The sequence below is a fragment of the Cynocephalus volans genome, chromosome 4 (genome assembly GCF_027409185.1).
Source record: "Cynocephalus volans isolate mCynVol1 chromosome 4, mCynVol1.pri, whole genome shotgun sequence".
Taxonomy (NCBI): Eukaryota; Metazoa; Chordata; class Mammalia; order Dermoptera; family Cynocephalidae; genus Cynocephalus; species Cynocephalus volans.
In genome coordinates, this window is record NC_084463.1 from 159,508,830 (window position 1) to 159,531,991 (window position 23,162).

General features: G+C 55.2%; 2 protein-coding genes across 3 annotated transcripts in view; one reads left to right on the forward strand and one right to left on the reverse strand.

The window, feature by feature from the left end:
* Positions 1-23,162, reverse strand: part of MACROD1 (mono-ADP ribosylhydrolase 1) — a 153,392-nt gene that overhangs the window by 107,052 nt on the left and 23,178 nt on the right. The gene's annotated exons all lie outside the window — the stretch shown is intronic.
* FLRT1 (fibronectin leucine rich transmembrane protein 1) lies at positions 2,258-4,282 on the forward strand. Its single transcript, XM_063096032.1, has one exon. It carries the CDS (start codon positions 2,258-2,260, stop codon positions 4,280-4,282), a length of 2,025 nt encoding a protein of 674 aa, XP_062952102.1.

Sequence of the window (23,162 nt, forward strand, 5' to 3'; positions counted from 1 at the left end):
CTCATCTTTTAAATAGGAATAAGGGCGACTGTGTCTTCGTGTTTGCTGGGAGGATTAAATCACTGAAATATCTGTAAAGCCCTAAGCAAACTATTAAAATGTGAGCTATCATACCCCCAAAATAGATTTCCACGTGGATAGAACTGGGGCTGGCACTTAGTAGATGCCCAGTGAAGATCTGTTAGATGGATGGGTGGATGGATGGATGGATGGAAGGATGGTGGATGGATGGATGGATGGTGGATGGGTGGATGGATGGATGGGTAGATGGTGGATGGATGGAAGGATGGTGGACAGATGGATGGATGGTGGATGGGTGGATGGGTGGATGGATGGATGGATGGATGGATGGATGGATGGGTGGATGGATGGAAGGATGGTGGATGGATGGATGGATGGGTAGATGGGTGGACGGATGGATGGGTAGATGGGTGGGTGGGTGGACGGATGGATGGGTAGATGGGTAGATGGGTGGGTGGATGGATGGATGGATGGATGGATGGGTGGATGGATGGAAGGATGGTGGATGGATGGATGGATGGGTAGATGGGTGGACGGATGGATGGGTAGATGGTGGATGGATGGATGGGTAGATGGGTGGATGGGTGGACGGATGGATGGTGGATGGGTGGATGGGTGGATGGATGGAAGGATGGTGGACGGATGGATGGATGGTGGATGGGTGGATGGATGGATGGTGGATGGGTGGATGGGTGGATGGATGGATGGTGGATGGGTGGATGGATGGGTAGATGGGTGGACGGATGGATGGATAGATGGTGGACGGATGGATGTGTAGATGGGTGGATGGGTGGACGGATGGATGGGCAGATGGGTGGATGGGTGGACGGATGGATGGGTAGATGGATGGAACAGAGGGAATTGCTATCTGGGCCATTAGGAAGACCTAGCAGAGGAAGGGAGATTTGAGCTGGATCCTGAAGAGTGAAGAGCAGTTTGCTAGATGGAGAGGAACAGCCCAGGAATAGAGAAGGACAGAGAAGGGAGAAGGGTTTGGCACAATTGAAAAATGGAGACACTTGGTCCCAGGAGCATGGGAGTGAAGTCCCTGCTGGCTCATTCAGCAGGAGCTGGTTCTGCTCCATCTTCCAGGATGGGACCTCGGCTCAGGCTCTGAGAGGCCGTAACATGCCACCATTGCAAAGCCTTCGTGAACCCAGAGTTTTACAGCAGATTTTTGCCGGCTGCGTGAAGACACCTTCCCCACTGTGGTTGAAAGATAATTTCTCTTTAATTGTTTTTTTTTTTTTTTTTTTTGCCACTTTGAAAAGTAAAATAATATTAGAAAAACTACATTACAATATTTCTATTTGTGAAAACTGAAATTACACCTTGTAGACAATTTCCTCAGAGTGTGGACCCCTCCCTCCTTTAAACCGACGTATATATTTTTTCCAAAATAGCTGGAAGATTCATGATTTGGAAAGGGGACAAGTTGTGTGGCAATTTCCCACACAACAGAAAACAGAACTAGGGAAGGCACCTGTGATAAGACATTTCTGTAAATGCATGAGAAAGTGATTCCGTTGACACCTTCTTCTTCAGTCTATAGAATGTATGAGTGACAAATAGGACATGTTGTTTTAACACCAGACCATGAAGCTCGGCGCTGTCCACTGCCCGCCAGTGAAGACGCTGGCAGCTTCCTTTTTGCAGGTTCTAGTGACACTCCCCTTTGAGCTTGCAGGCCTCCCAGAAACAAGCTTTCCCTTGAAACCCTGGGTCCAAGCCAGATGGCAATGCGTGTTCCCCATTCCAGTGAGAATCGGTGGCTCCAAATCCATAAAACATGCCCTGAATCCATCCCTTCAACACTGAGCAGTACCTTTAGCCTTGACCGTAAAGACTGGCTTCCTGTGATATCTTGAAAGAAGAAACCAAAACCACCGCATGGCTCTCGCTAACTTAACCTTCCCAAGGCTCCTGATCACACTCCAGGAGGGCCTCGGCTGCGCATGCCTAATTAATGGGCAGCGTCTCTGCTCCTGATAAGATTGAACGTTAGCCAGAAGTCATTAGAGTCTGACCTTAGCCAGAGCGCTCACCTGTGATGTCAGCTTGGCACAGAAAGGGTTGTAGGACCTGACTGCGGTGACCCCTTGGTGGCAGGCGGGTGGGTACATCGCTCATTCCTGGGGCCAGTGTCTCTGTCTTGGTCTCACTGCACCTATCTTGTGCTCCCTATAGGTGTTGAGGCTCCAGGTCAGGTGGGGTCAGGCTCCCCCAGCCATCCACCATGGTGGTGGTACCCCCCACCGCCACTGCCACCACCGCACCTGCTGCTGCTGTCACAGCCACTGTTGTGATGACCACAGCCACCATGGACCTGCGGGACTGGCTGTTCCTCTGCTACGGGCTCATCGCCTTCCTGACAGAGGTCATCGACAGCACCACCTGCCCCTCGGTGTGCCGCTGCGACAATGGCTTCATCTACTGCAACGACCGGGGGCTCACCTCCATCCCCGCAGACATCCCTGATGATGCCACCACCCTCTACCTGCAGAACAACCAGATCAACAATGCCGGCATCCCCCAGGACCTCAAGACCAAGGTCAGCGTGCAGGTCATCTACCTGTATGAGAACGACCTGGACGAGTTTCCCATCAACCTGCCCCGTTCCCTGCGGGAGCTGCACCTGCAGGATAACAATGTGCGCACCATCGCCAGGGACTCGCTGGCCCGCATCCCACTGCTGGAGAAGCTGCACCTGGATGACAACTCCGTGTCCACTGTCAGCATCGAGGAGGACGCCTTCGCTGACAGCAAACAGCTCAAGCTGCTCTTCCTGAGCCGCAACCACCTGAGCAGCATCCCCTCGGGGCTGCCCCACACGCTGGAGGAGCTGCGCCTGGATGACAACCGCATCTCTACCATCCCGCTGCACGCCTTCAAGGGCCTCAACAGCCTGCGGCGCCTGGTGCTGGATGGCAACCTGCTGGCCAACCAGCGCATCGCTGATGACACCTTCAGCCGCCTGCAGAACCTGACGGAGCTCTCGCTGGTGCGCAACTCGCTGGCCGCACCGCCCCTCAACCTGCCCAGCGCCCACCTGCAGAAGCTCTATCTGCAGGACAATGCCATCAGCCATGTCCCCTACAACACGCTGGCCAAGATGCGTGAACTGGAACGGCTAGACCTATCCAACAACAACCTCACCACGCTGCCCCGTGGTCTGTTTGACGACCTGGGCAACCTGGCCCAGCTGCTGCTCAGGAACAACCCCTGGTTCTGCGGCTGTAACCTCATGTGGCTGCGGGACTGGGTGAAGGCGCGAGCGGCCGTGGTCAACGTGCGGGGCCTCATGTGCCAGGGACCCGAGAAGGTCCGGGGCATGGCCATCAAGGACATCACCAGCGAGATGGACGAGTGCTTTGAGACGGGCTCGCAGGGCGGTGTAGACCACACAGCCGCCAAGACCACGGCCAGCAACCACGCCTCTGCCACCACACCCCAGGGCTCACTGTTCACCCTCAAGGCCAAGAAGCCAGGGCTGCGCCTCCCCGACTCCAACATTGATTACCCCATGGCCACGGGCGAGGGCGCCAAGACCCTGATCATCCATGTGAAGCCCCTGACAGCAGACTCCATCCACATCACGTGGAAAGCTATGCTTCCTGCCTCCTCCTTCCGGCTCAGCTGGCTGCGCCTGGGCCATAGCCCAGCTGTGGGCTCCATCACAGAGACCCTGGTGCAGGGGGACAAGACGGAGTACCTGCTCACCGCCCTGGAGCCCAAGTCCACCTACATCATCTGCCTGGTCACCATGGAAACTGGCAACACCTATGTGGCCGACGAGACGCCTGTGTGTGCCAAGGCAGAGACAGCCGACAGCCATGGCCCCACCACCACGCTCAACCAGGAGCAGAACGCTGGCTCCATGGTGGGCCTGCCCCTGGCAGGCATCATTGGGGGCGCCGTGGCGCTTGTCTTCCTCTTCCTGGTCCTGGGTGCCATCTGCTGGTATGTGCACCGGGCTGGGGAGCTGCTGACCCGGGAGAGGGCCTATAACCGGGGCAGCAGGAAAAAGGACGATTACATGGAGTCAGGGACCAAGAAAGATAATTCCATCCTGGAAATCCGTGGCCCTGGGCTGCAGATGCTGCCCATCAATCCCTACCGCGCCAAAGAGGAGTACGTGGTCCACACCATCTTCCCCTCCAATGGCAGCAGCCTCTGCAAGGGCACACACACCATCGGCTACGGCACCACGCGGGGCTACCGGGACGGCGGCATCCCCGACATAGACTACTCCTACACATGATGCCTGCCCCGCCTGGGCCACACCCCCCAGCCCCTGCTCCAGCTCCTGGTCCGCCTGGTGTGGCGACGTGGCTTTGCCCAGCCTGCTGCAATCCCAGAGAGCAAGGAAAAAAAATTCCACGGATGACTTTCCCAGCAAAAAGCAAAGTTTGGGGAGGGTTGACGATTTTGTAAAACGCAACAGTGAAAAACAAAAAGATGTTTTTAAAGAATAGAAGGCAGGAGGGGGATTCAACATTGTTGAAGACATAATTTATACTGAATTATGCCAGTTGGGGAGGGAAGGACTAAAGATAATATCACAGCAAGGGTCAAGCTGGGTTTTTGTTTCCTGAACTGGAAAGATACTACCTGTACAACGTCTGTGTACACCTCATGCTCTGTTCAGGTCCATCACAAAAGAACCGTCAGAGAGAAGCGGCCGGCACACGAGGCCCCCACGCAGCTCTCCCGCTGCCGGCTGCTCACTGGCGACGGGATGCAAGGTTTTCAGGCTCCTCACAAAAGAGAGGGGAAAGAAAAGATCTTTTGCTATGGAGATAATGTCCTGAAATCTCTTCTCTGGTTCTTTCCCTTACAGATTTGCAGAAATATGGCATCTTTCACTGCATTCTTTGAACACTTATGTAGTCGATTAAAAAAAAAAAAAAAAAAAGAAAAACCAAACTTTTTTGTTCCTCTGCTGAACCCTCTTCAGTTCCATGCACCACCCTCCGTGGAAGCCCTGATGGAAGCAGTAGCTTTCTCTGCCACCTGGAGGTGCACCTGTCTGCCCGTCTCTCTCGGTCATGTCTCTAAGTACAGATGGGTAGATAAAGTCACAAATACGGTCGTTACAGGACTTCTGGGGTCAGTTTTCACCATTTCCTGAGACAGTACAATTGCGAAAATGTTGCTTTCTCCTAGAAATCGTTCAGTAAGTAGACGATGTGATGGGGGTGGGGGTGAGGTGGAGAGAGGAGGTACGTGGTCTCTGAGGGTACCGCTGTTCCTAAAGGCGGAGGTGTGTGCGTCCCAGAGGGGTGGCTTAGAGAGGGGCTGGGTGAGGTGCTTTCAGTTCCATCCTATCTCAGCTTGGCCAGAGCTGGGCCGCTCTCCTTTCTGATGGAGAGAAAAGCTTTCTTTGACTGCCAGTGTCCTCGTCCCTCCCAGGTGCAATCGCCTCAACAGCTACTTTCTAAGCCTTTACTATGTGCTATGTGGTTCCTCCTGGGACAGGTAATTAGTGCAGGGAAGGTTTTTAAAAAAAAAAAAAAAAATCAGCTGATTAGACCTATTGGTTTCCATGGCTGCTCAAACAAAGCCCAGAAAAAGACACGAAAATTCTCAGCAAAGCCCAGGACGACAGCACCCCCCACACCGAATGTAGAAAACTCAGCCGCGCCCACCCCTGGGACTCTGTTCTCTGGATGGAGAGACCAGATCTCATTCTAAAAATGCCAGCCTTTCAGAGGGCATTGCCCGGGGCCCTCAGAAGAGTTCAGATTTTATTTCCTCCCCCCCTGGAATCAATGTCGCTACCATTTACCAACTGACAGTGCAGTGTGGCGAGCCATGAGATTAAAACGATGATGAAATAACAACAGCAACTCTGGAAAGGAGAGGAGAGCAGTGCCTGGGGTTCTGACGTTCTCCGTGTCCCAGTAGTTGGGGAGCTCGGGTCGCCATCTGTCAACACGCCCGCTTGTCCTGCACTGGGGAAAAGCAACGTCAAAGAGGAGACGCTGCTCTGAGGGCAGGAGGATGAGAAGGGGTCTGGCTCCTGGCAGTGGCGCTTTCAAAAGGCCTCTGCCGCTTGCACAAAAGCAAAGGCAGGAAGAGAAGGCTGAGCTGCGGCTACCTGAAAAGATCTGGAGGCCCTTCAGCGGAGAGGTGGGGTGGAAAGACACAGGCGCACGGCTGCATGAGGGAGGTGGGACGAGGCACAAGCTCCCACTGCAGCCGAGGGCTGCCCCACCAAACCGGGGACCCTGACTCTCCAGCCCCAGGGAGTGGCCGAGGGGCACGGATGTTCCAAACTAGACCTTTCTTTCCTTTTCCTGCCTGAATCGTTTTCTCATACAATGAGGTCAAGAGAGAAATCTTCCCAAGCCTTAATTTCAGGTCTGTATAAAAGTCAGCCCTCTTGAAGGACTGCAGCCCCCGAGATGCAGGAAGGAACAGAGGGCCCCACTGGGAGGTCTGGGAGGAGAGGGTGCGTGAGGAGTGGGGCACTGGCCAGGGGAACAGAAGTCCCAGGTTTCTGCTGGTTCTGAACTGAGATCCCCCTCCCTCAAGGGCCCTACACTCTGGTCTTCTGCCAGAGTCCCGGGAAGGTTGGCCCCTGGCCTCCCCACTGCTGGCCCTCAAGTCCCCAGTGTCTACCATAGGGAGGTGCCAGCATGCCCCTCCCCCATCTCACCTAGGTCTCCCCTTCTCCATTCCCCACCCTATGCAGGAGGTCAGATCATCCCCTTGGTCAGATCAGCCCCTAGGAAGGCATGTGGGAACAATAGGTGGCCCCTGAGAGTGGCCTGGAAAGGCCCTGCTTGGCCAGGGCAGGACGCCTGGGGCCCTAGTGCTGGAGAGCAGAGCAGAGCTGAGAGCTAGCTTGTGCCCGGCAAAGCTTTCCAGTCCTGGCCTGGAGGACGAATTTTCCTCCCCCAGTGCACAGAGCAGGCCCGGGCCTGCAAGAGCCCTGCCAAGTGCCCAAGAGGGTGTGCCTCGGCCTGAGGACATCAGTCTCCTGCTCCAGGCTCAGTGGGGCTTGGCCCATCTTGCAAGGGACTGGAGAGCCCAGGCCCTGCCTGACTCACCGCAGGCACGTCCTGCCCCATGCAGACCTGAGTGCTGATGAGTGTGGACTCTCCGCCCAGCCAGGGCCCCAGGGCCCAGCTCTGAGAACGGGCTTTCTCATCTCATCTGCCCCTTAGCATTCTGACATCCCACCCCACAGAAGCCCACAAGGACACAGGGCCTGAGAACAGGACAATCCCCAGGCCTGTATGAAATCTGCCCCCTGTGCTGTGCACGGCCACCACATCCCAAGGGAAAGCCCACCACCAGCATGACCCTCGCAGCCTCTGACTAACCAGAACCCCCTCACTGGCCTCAGCGCGGAGGAGTGTATTTTGTGGCATTGAAGGCAGGTTTCGAGTTTAAAACAAAAAAGCCCATGACAGTTCTTTGGTTAAGTGGTTTACCCTTTGTGGTAATTAGATGTAGTGATTGGAATCTCTTTTCTATTACATGGCAATTTTCCTTTAAATTTCCCCTCAAAAAAAAAAAGGAAAGACGAGGCAGGGAAAGAGAGCAGGCGGCAGGCCCGCGGCATTTGCATTTTGCGAATGAGGCCTCTTGTAAGCTCCTCAGGCGTGGGGCCCAACGTATGGAATGCTGAAGAGATTACTAAGAATAAAATCTATTAATTAGTCATACTCAATTCCACAGACATGACGTGCATCAAAAGCTTCTTTTCTTCCCTTTCTTCCTTCCCCTTCCTGCGGCCTCCCGCGGAAGCCTCCATCTTTCCTGCATGGGCTCCAGGCTCCTGGCCCGCCTCCACCTTAACATGGCGCCCAGCGGCTGACAAGGGCCTCCCCTCCTGAGCGGGAGGTGACAGCCCCAGGGAGATGGTGGCAGCAGCAGGTCCCAACCTTCCTCACCCAAAGCCCAGTGCACACACGCCTGCCCCGTGCCTCGTCTCCTCCCTCTGGGCGGCACGGCTCTCCCTTCCCCCGGGGGTGCAGGCAGGCCTCGTCCCAGCCCAGGGAGCATATTTCCAGAGAGGGGCAGAGAAAGCGTGTTTAGCTTCTGTAAACTGGGGGTGCACTGGGGAGAAATCTAGCTTTACTCAGGAAAGGTGGGTGCTCCAGAGGCCCAGCAGGGGCCTCTCCCTCTGCTGATTCTGGAAGGTTCTAGGTGGTCCAAGGCAGTTGAGGGGTCCTGGCCTGATCTGGCCGGGGTCTGGAGTAGGGGATGGGCCTTCAAGCCCGAGCCCCCGTCCTTGGAGGGGAAGGAGCAAAAATCGGAGGCACGCTCAGGACACCCCCATCCCCACCCCCAAACTGGCAGCTCAAGTCCCAAGCCAATCCACTCCGGAAATCTGCTTCCTGCTGAATGTGCCAGGGAGGAGGACAGGGCTTCTGAGCCTCATGCTTATGAAAATTACAACAAGGAAAATCAGACGCGGCAGACAGGGAGCGATGGGGCTGGGAAGGCAACGGGGAGAGCTGGGGGCGTGCACCAGAAGGAGGGCTCAGGGCACAGCAGCCTGTGTCCCTGAGGGCCAGACCATGCTCAAGGCCAGGACGCGGCCAGGATCGGCTATGGGCGTCCCATGCGCTCATGTCCCATCCTCACGCTCAAATCCGCGCAGGTGACAGTGGCTGCCGCTGGATGGGCGCCAATGTGAGCGCTAACAAGCAATTCACAGCTCACACAGGCCTTCCAGAATGCAGAGAGGAGGCATTTTTTTTCTTAAGGAGGGATAAAAAGGCTCCAGAATGCAGATCATTACCGTTTACAACCAAGCGAATCTGCTAAATTGATTGAGATTAAATTCCTTGGAGGTGAAGGGAAAGGGGGAAGTTTCTGTGGTTTATGAACCTGCCCAAAGTGGCCATCCACACAGCCGGGATTTCCCGGGCCTGGCTGGGGCACAGGGTGGGGTGCCTGCCCCTTCTCGCTCCCTGGGGAGCTGCGGTATCTGAGGGCCTGGGCCCGAGTACTGCCTGTGGGGAAAGCAGGTCAGGCTCCAGCCAGGGCCTCTGGGACAGGAGAGGCTCCTGTGGCCCACACAGGTCATTCAGAAGGTGTCCGAGCCCCCAGGTGGAGATCTGCCCTGCCCTCAGACTCCATCTGCCTTTGGGAGTGAAAAGCCATGTCTCAGGGGAAGTCACTTAGAGTCGGACTCCAGAGTCATGAGGTTTTCTACTTCCTTTCTGTCTCAGGTGGCTCTGTCTCCAGTCCACTCCCATGGCCAGAAAGAGGAGTGTGTCCCACTGTAAAGGGAAAACTAAAGGTCAGGGAAGAGAAACTCAGGCCTGGCACAGGAAATGGGCAGTGAGCTCTCCATCACTGGGAGCATTCAGCACTAGATAAGGACGTGGCACACATTTTCCTGTCTGAGACCAGGTCCAGTTCTTTGATTAGAAGGTCCTGGTTTCCACCTTTGCTTTATCATCCCCCAGGAAACTGCAAGGAAGCAGAAAGTGAAAGATGTTCACTGTGTTGCTCAAAATGACCAGTTCCCCTGAGAATCCCAAGTCAGGGCTGTCCTGCAACCAGGCTCCATCCGAGAGCTGCTTGTGGTACCAGAGGGGCTGCAAATTCCCATCCTCAGTGCCCAAAAGGCACCGAGAAAGGAAGTGCAGGCAGCTGCCACCCCCTCCCAGAGTCCGAACTCAGCAGAGAGCAAGGACAGTGGCCCACCACCTGGCTCAAGGGGGGCTGACAGAGGGCCACCTCCTGGGCCCTGCGGCTCCGAGTCCCTGGGCCACAACTGAACCGCTCAACACCACAGGCTCAATCCATCCAGCCAGGCCAGTTGACAGCGCCTGGGGCACTTCTCGCTGTGCGTTTTTAAGCATTTATCATTTCTTTTGAAATGTTCCAAGTAGTTGCCTGAAATATCCACATTTGCTTCTTTAAAAAAACTCACAAGAAGATTCCCTTTACTCTCCATCTCTCCTCTCTTTGCTTTCCCCCATCCCTTGGCATCTTTAATACACGTTTTTTCTCTGGTTTTGGAATTCTGTTATCTCTGGGGTTGGGCCCACTTTCTCACCATAAGTGAGATTTGCAGGTGGCCCCCCTGCCACAGGGGCAATGCCTCACCTCTTCTGCACCCCTGCCCTGCAGACACCAAGCCTGGGCAGCTCCTGCTTCTGGTACACACTGAAGAGCCTGCAGGGCCCTGGGCTCTTTGGACACTGTCATTGCCCCCTCCCACCCTTGTCACTGAAGTGCTTGTCTTGTGCCAGGAGGGCAGTGTGGGCACACTGAGGGCACAGGGTGCCCTGTAGGTGGGCTGTCCGGCCCCTGCTTCCTAACAAGGCCAGCCCCTTGTGCCTCTTAAGGCACTGTAGCCATAAGAGCAGGCACAGAGCCCTGGCCCCTGTTCTCCCCATGCCACCCCTCCCCGGAAGCCCAAAAGGCTGAGCCCAGAGAGTCTTCGCAGGAAGGTCTTCACTGCCATGGGCCCTAAATATCTTTTAGGGAAGTCAGAGTGGATGGTCACTTGGGTAAGATGCCAGGTCCCGTGTTCCTCTTCCAGGGGGTTTTCAGTCAGTGCCTCACCCTCCCCGGGTCACTGAGGCCCAGCACAGCGCCCAGCACCCAGGGTGCGCCAAACCTTCTTCTCCAACAACTGAGCCAGGCCTCCTCCTCCCACCTTCTTGTCCTCCTCCTTGCCCTCTGCCCACTCAGGCCCAGGTGACCAGCCTGGGTGCATGTGTTGGCAACAAATGGACTTCTCTCGTCCCACCCCTGCCTTGCCAGTGGCCTGGCACAGAGAGGGGCCACCTTGGCGACTCTTCCTCTCTAAAGCACTTCGTTCCACTCTGCCTTGGAGCCACCGATCTCCAGCTGGGAGCCTGACGGGGAAATGCGGCCACTCGGCCTGAGTGGGTGACTCAGTTTCCCCTTTCCAAGTCGTGCCTCAAGTGAGTGAAGAGGGGGTCAGAGAGCTGAAGGATGGCCCACGGAGGTGCTGCAGGAAACTGAGGATCCCAGACGACACCTGCTGCCCTGCCTGCTGCTCCTGCTGAGAGTCCCTGTACCTCAAGCCACCTGCCTGGAGGAACTAATCAGGCTTTCTCCTCAAGACAGAGAAAAAAAAAAATAATGCAACATGAACGGAGAATCAAAGCCACAGTGGACACGGGGCTGCCACCGTTTATCTCCCTGGAGCCGGCATCCCCCACCTGCTCTGGATGGAAGACATGCTCGCAGGGTGTTCCAAGACCACCCCACCTCTGGCTAGTCCCGTTTTCCAAAGGTTCTGGGTATGCAGAGAGAAGACACACACACAACACCCTGAAACTAGCCTTAGATTTCCCCCAACCCAGCCCAGCCACCTGCCAGCAGACCGCAGCCTCAGCTGAGAACCCACTGGGGTCCAGGGCAGCTGCCAGGGAGTTCCATGGACCAAGGACCCTGGTACCTCTCAGCTCATAGAGACTGAGAGCCATGGGGAGGAAGCTCAGGGCCCAGCATGTGGGGTTTGCCATCTGAGAGGGAGAGATGGGGGAGAGGGATGGTGTTGAAGGTGGCAGGGCTGTGGGCTGCAAACACAGGGCAGTGGCGGCGCACTTGTGTGATCCCGCTGGCAGGTGTGAACCGGGGGGAAAGGAAACTAAAAGAAACCCCCTGCCCCGCATAAGCACCGCAGAGTGAATGTTCTGAGAGCCACCGACAGCAATTCCCCTTCCTGATGTTAAAAGGTTGTCTGTATCTCATGTGGCATTGTACAGCCGTCTGGAGTAGTGGCTCAGCGTAATCCCCTTCCCGGTGGCTGGTGGTCTGAGGGAGGGGTCCTTGGTCAGACCCTGGTGAATGCGGGAGGGGGTGTCCCTCTGCTATAGAAGGCAGGATGTCTGGCACAGGGGTGGGAGGAGGAGGCCTGGTCTCTCCTAAGCCTGTGACCAAGGTCCCTTCTGCTGTCTGAGGGGGGTCCTGCACCGACACCCCAGCTTCTCGAGCCCCCAGCCTTCCTTACCCGCAGAATCAGCCCCGTGGGGCCACTTGGCTGCACGCGCCTTGTCTTTTCTCTTTTTCTCTGACGGGCAGAGCAATCACGGGAGTCTGAGTGACAGGACCACTCCTGCTGCTGCCGTCTGACACCCAGCTGGCTGAGTAGCCAAGCCCGGCCTTGTGCCCGCCTGCCTCACTCCCAACCTCACCTCCAGACAAGGGTTTCTGGAAAACCAAGACACACAAACACCCACCACCACGACAACAACACAAACCAAAGTGCACTGCAAACCGCCCTTTGGCCTCCTAGTAGGTGCCTTGAAATTTCAATGTTGAGATGAATGTGATTAACTCCTTGGTCCTATTTTCTGTTTGTCTGTTTTCATATAAAATGTCAAGTCCACTTGCCTTGTCCTTTCTTGAAATAAATAGAAAGATTTAACTTTTACAGTCATCTCGGCTGCTGACTCTCGGCGTGGTGGCCGGCATGGCAGCCAGCGTGCCGGGGACCAGGTGTCTGTGACATGCGTGGTCTTGGCTGCCCACACCCCCTCCCCAGGCCTTGCCCCTGACGATCAGCTCTGTGTCAGGGTCTGAGGGCACAGCGGTGGCAGCAGGGCACAATGGGATTCCAGTGTTAGTAAGTTCCCTGAAGCACCATCAGAACCAAAATAATAACCCTGGCGCAAGAAGAGACCCGGGACCCCATCCCGCAGGCCCCAGGGTAGTTTGCTGATGCAGAGGTGTTTTAAACCAGCCAAGCATGGCAGACCAACGGCTGAACGCAGACTCCAAGAGGGTCTCCACATGGAGATGTATTAATCGGAGCTGCGGATTAGCCCCCATAAGAGGCTCCGGCAACTATGTGGGCACTCAGATAAGAGTGCAAGTGTGCAGGTATTTGGGGACATGATTTGGGGACATATGCTTATTCTGCCCCAGTGAACACCAGTCTGGGTTTGTCCCCCCAGATGCCCCTTGTCCCCTTGACATGCCCACCGTATATCCTTATCTGCATATCTCACCCCCTAAAGAGGTGGGGACAGAGGAAGGAAAAAAATTATTTTCCATGAGAACAACAGTAGTTCCTACTAAATTTAACATCATATAAGAGCTCATTTCTTCTGTTTTGGATCTGATTTCATGTCTGAATGCGGATTAACAAGTTTTTCCTTATATTCCAAGGAAGCAAAGTTATTTCTTGGTGTGCCTCAGTGGCAGATGGCCCCAGCTGGGGTGACATGGGGTGTCCCCACCCCCTCCTCCTCAGTCCTCACCTCCCATCCTGCTGGGGGCCGAGAAGCCAAACAAGACGGACCATTCCAAAGAGCTGCACACAGTGTGACCGCAGGGGAAAGGACTAGGTCTGTTTCTGACTTCTCCCTAGGACCTTGTGTGCAGTAAGTGCTCAGGAGGGCTGCCTACTCTCTCTCACTTGAGATCCGTTCTCTGGCAGCAGCTCTCATGGGCTGCAGTCTCGTGCCTGCAGCTCTCCCAGGCTGGCACTGCACATTGGTAGCTCTACAGTTCTGGGGTCTTGAGGGTGGCCACCTTTCCTGTAGCTCCACTAGACATTGCCCTACGGGAAATCTCTGCAGTGGTTCTGCCCCTACAATAAGTCTCTGCCTGGGCCCCCAAGCTATCTGCAACAGCCTTTGAAATCTAGGTAGAGGCCTCCATGGCCTCACAGATCATGTACTGCTGAATCAGCACCACATGAACACTGCCGAGACTTATAGCTTGCATCCCCTGGAGCGGTGAAACAAGCCGCACCCAGGCACACTTGAGCCATGGCTGGGATGGCTGTTCCAGATTTTGGGGAGCAGAGTCCCTAGGTGGTGCAGGGCAGAGAATGTTGAGGTCCCCAAACACCTCTCTGGAAACCTTGCCCTCAAGGATCTCTGAAATGCCTTCAGGGTCATTCTCCCATGGTCTGGATGAATAGCACCTGGCTTCCTTCTAGCCATACTAATGTCTTTAGCAAATGGTAGCTTGGCCACACCTTTAGTATTCTCTCCTGAACACACCTTTTCACTCTTCACATGGCCAAGATGAGAGTTTTCCACATCTTCCTGTTGTTTCCCTTCTAATTTTAAATTCCATCTTTAAATGATTTCTCTCTCCTCTCATTTTACTGTAAATGGCAGAAAGAAGGCATGTAGCACCTTGAATGCTTTTCTGCTTAGATATTTCTTCTGCCAGATATCCTACTTTATCATTCTTAAATTCTGCTTTCCATAAAGCCCTTGGGCATAGACACCAGTCAGTCAAGTTCTTTGCCACTTTATAACAAGGATGGCCTTTACTCTAGTTTCCAATACCTTGTTCCTCATTTCGGTTTAAGACCTCATCAGAATGGCCATTACTGTCCATATTTCCATCAACATTCTGATCACAACCATTAAAGTAATCCCTAAGAAGATTCAGGTTCTCCTTGCAGCTCTTGTCTTCTGAGCCCTCACGAGAATTATCCTTAATGCTCCATTCACAGCAATCTAGGCTTTTTCTAGCTTGTTCCTCCAAATTCTTCTAGCCTCTACCTATTACCCAGTTCCAAAGCCACTTCCACATCTTCAGGTATTTGTTGTAGCAGCAGTCCAACTCTTGATACCAATTTTCTGTCTTAGTCCATTTTGTGTTGCTATAACAGAATACCAAAGACTGCGTAATTTATGAAGAAATTTATTTGGCTTATCTCTTAAAGGTTCCACCTCTCAATACTGTTGCATTGGGGATTAAGTTTCCAACCCATAAATTCTGGAGGACACCTTCAAACCATAGCACTCTGCTTCCCCCACAAGCACAAGACCCTTCTTGGGCTATCCCTCTCACCCAGCACCAGCCCCATCTCTGCCTCCTCCCAGCTGGCCCAGCCACTGGCCATATCACATATTACTCCCAGTGGAAGGCCCTGTCCTGCCTCAGTCTCCAGCTCTGTGCTGAGCAATTTCTTGGCCCACATGCCCTTCCCCATAAGGCTCTTGAAGGTTCAACTCAGACATTGCCTCAGGAAAGGTCCCCCCCACCTGCCCCACCCTGGGCCCCGATACCTCTGCTGGTATTTCTCACCTGCACAGATAACCAGTTCCAGCACCTCACTAGCAGGTCTTGCCCTCCACTCTTTCAGATCCCCAGCACACACCATCCCTACACAGGAGGCCCCATAAATGTCATGTGAAAAGTGAACACCATAAATCCATCATCCAATCGCTCAATTGATGAATGTTCAGCACAAAGAGGGCAACTGTCCAAGCACAACAGCCCTTGGCAATCTCAGCATCCTGGTAATCTCAAGAATCTTACTTCTCCCCCCAACCCCCTATGGGTGAGTGGCAGGGATGAGGCACTGATGGTCCTGCCCCAGTTCACCTCCCCCTCCACACACCTGTGGCAGCACCACAAATCAGGGGGCACCTGCAAAGCTCTCCAAGCAGGGACAGAAAGGCTGTGTTCCCAAACTGTGTTCCTCAGCCCCTAGAGCTAATAGAGGTTCTGTCCAGACAGGGATAACGGTCACATGCCTTTGGGAACCACTGGATTAATGCCAATTCTCTCCTTGGGCAAGGCATTAGAGTCCCTTGGAACTGGATTAGACCCACATGCTCCATCACCTACTATCTAAGCTACTCAGCCTCTCTGTGCCTCAGTTTCTACCCCTGTAAAGTGTGTGCATGATAACAGCTCCATCCCCCATGGTTGTTGGGAGGATCCAGTGGGATAACACAGGTAAAGCCCTTAGGAGGGCCCGACACATGAGTGCTCAGAAACCTTCACTGCTATTATTTTTACCATCCTGAAAGCATCGGCCCTGCTACTGCGGGCCAGAGCCTCCGTGAGAAGAAGCAGAATGCTGGGCTTCCCACAGCTTGTCTGGGGAGTGAAGGCTAGTCTGAGGTTCCCTTTAGCAGGCTGTGAAGCATGGGCCATGGACCCTGAATCACCGGGACGGGGGGATAGGGGTGTTCTAGGACCTGTATTTCAGGTCAGCAGAAGAACCTCCACACATAACTCCTTCAGAAGAGGAGTGGGTGCTCTGAGAGGTAGCGAGCCCGTCCTCACAGGAGGGCAAGCAGAGCTGGCCAGTTTCTCAAGGGGGCATGAGTCCTGGGCAGTGGAGGGGACCTGCTGACCCCGACAAGCCCTACCGTCTCCCTGTCTTGTCTTCAGGCGATGCCAGGAGATGGGGTAATCCCCCCTCAAACCCACATCTGCTGCAGCCCCTGCCATGCCCCCCTCCAACCAAGCAGCTCCAACCCCTATCCTTCCCAAAGAAATCTTAGGATTTGCGTATCACTGAGGTTAAAGGCAGATGTGGGCAAAGACCCCCCCCAAATGGCTGCCCTGTGGCCAAGGGGCACCCCAAGGCCCCTGCTTCTTGTATCTAACTCCACCTGTTTTGTCACTCAGGACTAAAAGTTCCAGTTCAAATGGGGGAAAGAGTGGGTGACACCTCACCCCTGCCCCCGTGCCACTATCCTGCACCTGTACCCAGCTCTTGCATGGCTACCACTGGTTGCAGAAGCTTCCTTCCTCCTGTGCCCACTTCGCAAGAGGGGTCTCTGTGGCCTCACCATGCATCCTGGAGAAGAGGTGTCCAAACCCAGGGGGGGTCTAATGCTACAAACCACACCCAAGTTCTGTAGCCAATTCCTAGCACCCCGTTTAGGAGGGTCCCAGATCTGAGGCCAACCAGCCAGCCCTGAAATTCCGCCTCAGTAGGTCTGGGTGACATTGGCTCTTCCACTTTCAGGCACCCAAAAAGAAGTGTGCTCCCTGGGCCCACACACTGGCCACCTCCCCGGCCACCTTCACATCCCACTTTATCTTCCTGCATAGACATGACCGCTTCCCCACCGACCACCGTGTCCGGCACCTCCGAAGGAACCTCTCTTCCTATGGCAAAGTAAATAGGCTCTCTCAAGTGCTAACTGACAGCACAAATGAAATCCTGCACTCCCCCCTTGGAGATTTACGGGGGAAGTGAAATCTTATTTGCAATGCTGCCAAGCCTGGGACACGATGAAATTATGCCTCGAGAAGAGACTCGGCCGGCTCCTAGCGGAAGCGGCTGCATCAGAGATGGGCTTATTAAAAGCCACAGTGGCCACATTTCAACCTGTTTCAGGTGTTAAGTAATTTACTGCCACCCAGAATTCAGTGGCAGGTTTTTATCATTTTTATTTCTGTGATGCAGGTGAGTGCCCCAAGAGGTCCCTGCACAGGGAACTGTGTGTCTAAACACTCTCTGTCCCTTGCCCCAGGCACCAGGAGAGAAATGGGGGAGCAGAGGCCTGAAGGGGGGTGCGGAGCAGCAGCAGACAGCCCACAAAGCTCAGAGTGATGGAAAGGGTGGTCTCTGAGACCCCCCACCCCCCCACACATTTGGGGGCCCTAGTGATCCCCCAAAGACCCTCGGGACGTTTTCCAAAGGCAGCAGGAGTGTAAGCTCTGCGAGACCACCAACCACACGATGAACAAGTCCTCATGGAGCACCTACTGTATGCCAGGCCCTGCTCGGGTGGGGGACACAGCAGTGAATGGGACCCCAAAGACCCCTGCCTCATGGAGCTCACATTCTTTTTTTTTAAAGATGACCGGTAAGGGGATCTTAACCCTAGACTTGGTGTTGTCAGCACCACATTCTCCCAAGTGAGCGAACCGGCCATCCCTATATGGGATCCGAACCCGTGACCCTTGGTGTTATCAGCACCACACTCTCCCAAGTGAGCCACGGGCCGGCCCTATGGAGCTCGCTTTCTGCTGATAAGTGTTAAATAAAAATTTCTGGTTGGTTGATGAAAAGCTCCAAAAGGCAAACAAGAAAAGATGCCAGAGTAGGGGACATTGGAGGGAGGGGGCAGGGAGGGAGAGAGCCACCTTACTGAGCATCCACTCCATGCCAGTCATCACAGCAGCCCTGGAAGTGGGGCCTCCCCATACCAGTGCTGCTGGGCGCCAGGACCCCACACCTTTCACTGCTCTGGAGAACTACCTGGGACACCCTGTCTTTCCCCTTCCCCAGTCCCCAAAATTCTTGGGGAATACACAGCCTTCCATCCACAGAGAGCTAGGGACCAGGGAGAGCACCGTCTGGGGCCCGCAGGGTGGGGAACAGCCACGCATCCTCCGAGCTCTCCAGATCTCTCAGCGTTGCTGGGCGGAGGACTGTTTGATGCCTGCAGCTTCGGGGGGATTAAACCTATTAAAGAGGCTCTGGGGGTTTACCCAACAGCCCCCTTTCTCCACCTGTTTTCAGATACTCCAGGAAGACCAAGGGGAATCTTCAAAGTCCAGGCTGAGCCAAGAGCAGAAATTCTTTAATTAGCTTTCTCTTGGATCAGGGCCCTGGTGAATGGATTAGTCGTGGTATGGGGCAGGAGAAAGGGACTGGAGTCCTCTTTAAAGCCGAGATTACAAGCCCAGGGTGAAGGGCTGAGGGGCAGTCTCCAGGGACAGGCGGGTCCCCCAGAAGGCCCTCCCTGGTTGGTTGGCAGCTCCCAGGGGCTGGCAGATGGGACCTGCCACCAGGAAGACGTGGAGATGTGCTACATCAAGCCCACGGTCCTGGGGAAGTTGGCACAGAGAGCTGCTTGGCACTGGCCAGACTGTGTGCCTGGGTGTCCTAATGAATGTGCTTCTTGCCCACAGGACTGTCCAGACCTATGCCTCCACGATTAGGGGGGATTTCCTAAAGGGGCGCCCATCTGTGAGAGGCACGGCAGCACAGAAAGCTTTCTTATTCCCATTTTAAAGGGAACAAATCGAGGCCCAGACCTAAGCAGCTGACCCAAGGCCTTGGCAACAGAGGTTAGCTTTGGAACCAGGTTTGTCCCCTGCCCTGAGTCCTGGCCCTGTGAGGCCTCAGGAGGAGGCCTGACTGAAGGTCTGTGAGCTGGAGGGAAAGGCACAGTGAACCTGCCAGAAATCCCTGCAGGGAGCTCGGCCTCCCTAGGAAGGCCTCCTGCAGGAAGCCTTCCCTGACCAGCCCACGGGGACTTGGATTCCCATCAGTGTGCTTAGCACCTGGGCTGTAACTCTGTCGCCCTACTGTAATGTGAGCCCCATCTAGAGGCAGGGACTGGATCTTAATCATTTCATACCTTCCCAATGGAGGAGGGAAGGTGATGCCCACCTCAGTCTGGGGACTGAAGAGAGAAGGCTGGCAGGAGGCTGGGGACACAGGAGAGGCCAGGCTGGGCCTCAGGAGCAGGGGGACAGGCTGGAGAAAGCCGGGAGAGGAGGAGGCTGCTGGGGACCCCAGGAGCCATGCTCCAGGCTGGCACCTCCCGCAGGCCTGGGCTCTCCTGCTGGCCAGCTTTGCCAGGATGATTCAAGGACTCCGAGACCCAGATTCCTTAGGACTGAAGCTGTTTGAAGTGTGAATTGTGCTTTCTCCTGCTCGAGCTCCACTGTTGTCCAGCCACACTGGGCTCTGCAGATAAGGACTGCCCGCACGGGGCAGGCAGAGAAAGGCATCTGCGTCTGGTAGGAGCAGCCCTGCCACCCGCCCCAGCCTCCCTTCTGGCCTCTGTTCCCAGTGCAACAAGCTGAGCCACCCCCAAAGCAGGCTGCCTCATGCTCGCTGTCCCTGCCCCTCCGGACAGGCCTGCCCCCAGGGTCGGGTCATTACACATGACTGTGTAGCTCCTGAGGATGTCCCAGCTGCGTGGGCCACAACCCCCTTGCTCCCCGTTGCAGCCCCGGCACCAGCACCTGCTGAATGAATTAACACGAAGCTGAATGAATGACTGTGCTAGGGAGCACACAGGAATGACGGCTACCCCAGCTCAGGGGAGCTTTCTGGAGGAGGTGGATTCTCAGCTGGGACCTGGAGGATGTTCAGAGTCAGCCAAGCAAAAAGGGAGGTAAGGCTGCTGCAGGGGGAGGTGCCCGTGCAAAGGCCGGGAGGTGAGAGACAGCATGCAGCTATGAAACCCAAAATCGCTCAGCTGCGGTGGAACGGAAAGGAGAGGAGAGGAACTGAGAAAAGGCAGGATAGGTTCTGGGGGCCAGACGATGTGGGCAGGCCGCCAGGACACCCGGAGAACTGAGGTCACTTCTAGGGCAAGCCCTTCCCCACACTGAGGATCCCAGAAGTGTCAGAGGATCCATGATAACTAACAGCCAGGGCTGCCCAACTCTAGGAGTCCCCATTTCCGTCACGGTTGCTACGAATCCTCCCCGTTCCTGAGTCATGCAGTGCCCCCCTTGGCACAAGCTGTGAAGTCACAGAAAACACTGAAACCCAGAAGCAGGAAGCAGCATCCCCCCAGAAGAGGCCGGGCCCAGAAAGACCCCGGCCACAGGCAAGGAAGCATGTGGACCCCCAGGGCAAGGGAGCTGGAGGGTGGGGGTGAGGCTGGGACTTCCAGGAGCACTCCCATGGTGGCCAGTGTGGCTGCGGAAAGCAAAGGAGACAAAGGCAGCGGCGGTGGCCCTGCTGAGACTTACTGTGAGCAGAGAGCAGTTCTATCACGTCTACTATGTGCCAGTTCGGTGTGAGATGCTTGGAGGGAGACACCTAAGAAAGGGCCGTCTCCCGCGGCTGCACCACACCTGTGTGCATCAATACTTTCAGCGTCCACCTCTCTGGCAGTGAAGAATGATGTCTCTTATTTCAATTAGCCTTTTCTTGATTACTAGCAAAGTTCTGCATCTTCTCCCTTGTTTACTGGCCATTTGTTTTTCTCCTACCGGGAATTGCTTGTCCACATCTTCTGCCCATTTTTCTTATTGATTTGTAGGAGCTCTTCGCATATTAAGAGAGAAATAAGAAACAGCCATCTCCTGGGGCAGGGCATTTAGGACTTCCCTTGAGGGTCCTTGGTCCCAGGAAAGGGAGGAGGATCTGTGTGGGATTCTGGATGCTACCCCGAGTCTCTGCCCTCCTGGCTTCCAACGGGCCAACTCAGCTAGATGAAGTACCTTCTGCAGGTGGGAGCCCCTGCCAGGCCTGCATCCTGGCTGGCTAAACCCTGAGGGCTTATTTTGTACTTACACTGAGAAATCTACACTGCCAATGGATGGTGGAGTGTCCTGATGGCACCCAAGGGGAGCCAGCTGGTGTAACGAAGCATCTAGGAAGATGGTATGACTCTCACAGTCCCAGGCCAGTCTGTGGGGGACCATCCGACAAAAGGTGCAGGTCCCAAAGCCTCGGGCCAATCCTCCCACCAGAATTCCAGCCCCCATCCCAGTCCTTCCCTGCCCTCCCTTCCAGCTATGACAGTTCCTAAAGAGTGTCCCCAGCTTGGGGAACATACCCGAGCCCCGCCCCCTTGCTCTCAGCCCCGCCCCCTTGCTCTCAGCCACCCGCCCTTGCAGGGCCGGAACCATCCCTGCAGTTTCTTTTCCCTATAGCATTCCCCTATTTCTATGGACAAACACCACAGGCCATAAAACTGATTTCCAAAGCCTATAAAGGCAATAACATTTAGGGAGACAAGAGAAATAAAGCCCCTCCTTTTCTGGAGTAATGGCTGCTAGGAGTCCTCGTGGGGCCCTTTCTGCAGCTAGGGGTGGCGTGGCGTGGGGCCAGCCTGCGGACTTCCCTGTACCAGGTGGTAAATAGCTGCTCAGCACGTGTTCCAAGGGCCCCCGACAGCCAGAGACTGCAAACTGCCTGCTCAACCTCCTCCCTAACTCCCCTGCCCACTGATCCCCCAGAGCCAGGGAAAGCTCCCTGGCACCCCCATGCCCACCCCCTCGCCCGATTCCCTGCTGCGCTCCCTGCAGGGATCCCCAGGGCACATCCGGACCCAGATGGCAGGTCACGGCCCTGGTGCCAGCCAAGGTCACCTCTGCTGCAGCCAGGGCAGGCACCTGCCCACACTCAGAGCGGCACAGTGGGTGTCCTGAGCAGCCAAGCCCATCATCCTGCTCCTTGCCACACTTGGGTGAGCCCTCCACGGAGGGCAAATGACACTGCCACAAAGGCAGTCAGCATCACCTCTTGATGGCTGGAGGGGGGTTGGGGTCCCTATGGGGACCGAGAAAGCTCAGTTCTCCCCCAAGCTCTCCAAACAACACCCCTCATCCTGGGATGTCACCAAGCACACTAACCAGAACACACCTACTGTGTGCCCATTCCCCTTCATTCATTAATTCATTCACTCACTCACTTATTCATTCATTCAAGGGTAGTTCCCAGGATACAAAGCAAAGAGATCTGGGTTCAAGCTTCCTAGATCCCAGACATGTCACTTAATGTCTGTACACCACAGCTTGCCTACCTGAGAAGTAGGAATAATGATAGCCACCTCCCAGCCTCTTATTACTATGATTATTCTGGGCTAAGAGAGTTGAGGGGGGACCCACCTTCTGCAGCTGCAGAGCAGGAGGGTGGGTCAAGTGTGAGGGCAAAATGCAGGAGGCAGGGGGTTTGCCAGGAGACAGGAGGATGGACCAAGTAACCCCAATAATCCCTTCCAGGCAAAGATGAAGCAAGGTCAGGAGACAAGGTGTCAGGGACTAACGAGCTGCCTTTGGGGCAGATCCATCATACAACGAACAGATTCATAGCTGAGGGTTGGGGTTGGGGGGTCCCCCAGACCTGCGGGGGGCACCCAGATGGCTTCCAAGAGCCCCAAGCTCAGAAGTCACTGGTCCTCCTTCTCTTCCAGGATTTAAACACGTCATGACACGGAATTAGCCACAGGCTCAGCCTCTGCAAAGGTGGAGAGAAGCGAGGGAAGAGTGGGTCTTCCACCAGGGCCCCCTCCCTGCACGGGGGCCTCCCAGAACCTCTGTGGGGACAGCTGGGCTGGGGAAGTGGGGATGCCAGCCCCAGGAAGCCACAGGGAAGGCTCTGAGGGGCTCTGGAGGCAGGCTGTGGGGCCGAGAGTGGTATTTGCATGGGGAGCTCTCTGTGACGCTGGAATTTATGCAGCAGCCCGTGTGATTCCTAAGGCGAGACGAATCTCCAGGCTGCTTTTCTCAGCAGGAACAAGTCTTTTCTTCAAATCGATGGTGACACATTTTTAAACTCCCATATTAGGGAGGGAAAGATTTTGCCAGCCCCCTGGGGGCAACCCTTATTAGTCACAGGCTCATCTGAGAGAAACAACAGTGGCAGACCCAGTGGGCCTGGGAGAGGCAAGAGGCCCAGAGGCCAGCCGGCAGCATGCACACCAGGCAGGGGAAGTGACAGCAGCAAACCAGAGGGCCAGGGCCTGGGGCCTCCCAAGCTGAGCCAAGAGCAAAGCTGT